The sequence below is a fragment of the Bison bison genome, unplaced genomic scaffold (assembly GCF_000754665.1).
Source record: "Bison bison bison isolate TAMUID 2011002044 unplaced genomic scaffold, Bison_UMD1.0 scf7180017864080, whole genome shotgun sequence".
Lineage (NCBI taxonomy): Eukaryota > Metazoa > Chordata > Mammalia > Artiodactyla > Bovidae > Bison > Bison bison.
Genome location: NW_011494652.1, coordinates 4,759,560 through 4,760,847, shown reverse-complemented (window position 1 = coordinate 4,760,847; position 1,288 = coordinate 4,759,560). Strand labels below are relative to the sequence as shown.

The 1,288-nt window shown below is 64.8% G+C and overlaps 1 protein-coding gene across 1 annotated transcript in view; it reads right to left on the bottom strand.

Moving 5' to 3' along the window:
• The window catches only part of PC (pyruvate carboxylase), a 103,754-nt gene that overhangs the window by 13,908 nt on the left and 88,558 nt on the right, over positions 1-1,288 (bottom strand). Inside the window, exon 11 of the mRNA XM_010837720.1 lies at positions 1-180. This exon is cut by the window's left edge and continues 1 nt beyond it. Coding sequence (XP_010836022.1) covers positions 1-180 — 180 coding nt within the window. The remainder of the gene's footprint in view (positions 181-1,288) is intronic.

Here is a 1,288-nt window from a genome sequence, read left to right as displayed (position 1 = left end):
CACGCCTCGGACTCGGAACTCGGCCAGGGCTCTGCTCATCTTGGTGGCGGCCGTGGGGTGGTCCTTGCCGTGAGCGATGACCTTGACCAGCAGGGAGTCGTAGTGGGGGGAGATGACGGCGCCTTGGAAGGCAGAGGCATTGTCCAGGCGGATGCCCATGCCCTCCCCGCTCCGGAACACCTGCGGGCAGAGGTGGCCCAGTCAGGTCCAGGTCTGAAGCCGGAGTCGAGATGCGGCACCCCCGTGGCCCCAGGCTGGACCAGCATGGGCCGGCAGGGCGCCAAGAGTCACGCACAGGTGACCCCAACTCTGGTTTGAGGAGTTCTGCTTCATTTCTGCCAGCACCCCACCGAGGGGCACCCCACCGGCTCTAAGGGCCACAGTCACGGTTTCCTCCTCTCTGAGAGAGCTGGCAGGGTGGGGAGCATGGGCCCCGCCAGCCCCAGGCTCGAGGCCCCGCTCACAGGGCTGATGTGGAGCCAGCAGGACACGGATGGGCCAGACCTGCCACCCGCCTGCTTGACCAGCCCTCTTGCCTTTCAGATTCATTTTTTCATTCATTCAGTCCACAGCGTGTGTGCCCACCTCACGCCAGGCACTGGGGACACAGCAGCTAAAACAGAGGCCCTGCTTGAGCAGGGCTCCCAGCCTGCAGGTCAAGGGGACAGATGAAGGAGGAAATACACAGACGAGTGACCAGGGTGCGGCAGGACGGAGCCAGGCAGGGGAGGCAGGCCGAGGAGCCCTTAACATCCCGTGACAGGGAAGGCCTCGGGGTCCCCGCCTCCCCTCCCTGTCAAGAGGGAGACGGAGGAGAAGTGAGCCGATGAGAAACGGTGGGACCAGACGCAAGGAGACGCACGTGAGCCCACAGGCCGACAGGGAAGCGAGGGCGGCTCAGGGCACGTTCAGGGGCTCCCAGGAGTCCCACGGTAGAGACTCAGGGTGGGGGAAGGGGCTTTGGCTGTGAATGCCCGGGGTGGGGGCCTCATGAGCAGCACCGGCCAGGGAGACGGGGAGCGGGAGGGACAAGCAGGGGGCCTGGGGACACGCACTGCACCGCGTTTCCGCGTCTAAGGGACACAGCCTGTGCTCGATAAAAAGGAACTTAATAAAATATTTAAGCGTGAACACTCAGCTGTGAGCAGGAACTGTCAGCTAAAAATATTCCGTGGTAAACCAGGCTCGGAGGAGCCAGGCCTCGGAGGTGGGGGTGGGGCTGGAGCGGGGCTGCCCTGCCCGCCGAGGGCAGGCTCGATGGGGGCGCCCGCTGGACAGCGCTCTGGCC